The 640-nt window shown below is 47.3% G+C and overlaps 1 protein-coding gene across 1 annotated transcript; it reads left to right on the top strand.

The window, feature by feature from the left end:
• Positions 1 to 11: 11 nt before the first annotated feature.
• LOC109365094 (uncharacterized protein C1235.01-like) lies at positions 12 to 634 on the top strand (the record flags this gene model as incomplete). The annotated part of the gene is made up of 1 exon (XM_019611716.1): positions 12 to 634. A coding segment is annotated over exon 1 (612 nt), but the record flags the coding sequence as incomplete, so codon positions are not given.
• Between the last annotated feature and the right edge of the window lie 6 nt (positions 635 to 640).

Genomic DNA, 640 nt, shown 5'->3' with positions numbered 1-640 from the left:
GACTACACCTTTTAGGTCCTCCATGACTACACCTTTTGTGTCCTCCATGACTACACCTTTTGTGTCCTCCATGACTACACCTATTGGGTCCTCCATGACTACACCTTTTGTGCCCTCCATGACTACACCTTTTAGGTCCTCCATGACTACACCTTTTGTGTCCTCCATGACTACACCTTTTAGATCCTCCATGACTACACCTTTTGTGTCCTCCATGACTACACCTTTTGGGTCCTCCATGACTACACCTTTTCGGTCCTCCATGACTACACCTTTTAGGTCCTCCATGACTACACCTTTTGTGTCCTCCATGACTACACCTATTAGGTCCTCCATGACTACACCTTTTAGGTCCTCCATGACTACACCTTTTGTGTCCGCCATGACTGCACCTTTTGTGTCCGCCATGACTGCACCTTTTGTGTCCTCCATGACTACACCTTTCAGGACCTCCATGACAACACCCACTGACTCCTCCATGACAACACCTTTTGTGTCCTCCATGACTACACCTTTTAGGTCCTCCATGACTACACCTTTTAGGTCCTCCATGACTACACCTTTTGTGTCCTCCATGACTACACCTTTTGTGTCCTCCATGACTACACCTTTTGTGTCCTCCATGACTACACCTTTTAGG

Source organism: Meleagris gallopavo, unplaced genomic scaffold, assembly GCF_000146605.3.
Source record: "Meleagris gallopavo isolate NT-WF06-2002-E0010 breed Aviagen turkey brand Nicholas breeding stock unplaced genomic scaffold, Turkey_5.1 ChrUn_random_7180001954838, whole genome shotgun sequence".
Taxonomy (NCBI): Eukaryota; Metazoa; Chordata; class Aves; order Galliformes; family Phasianidae; genus Meleagris; species Meleagris gallopavo.
Note: the sequence above shows the minus strand (reverse complement) of the source record. Positions and strands in the feature narration are given on the sequence as shown.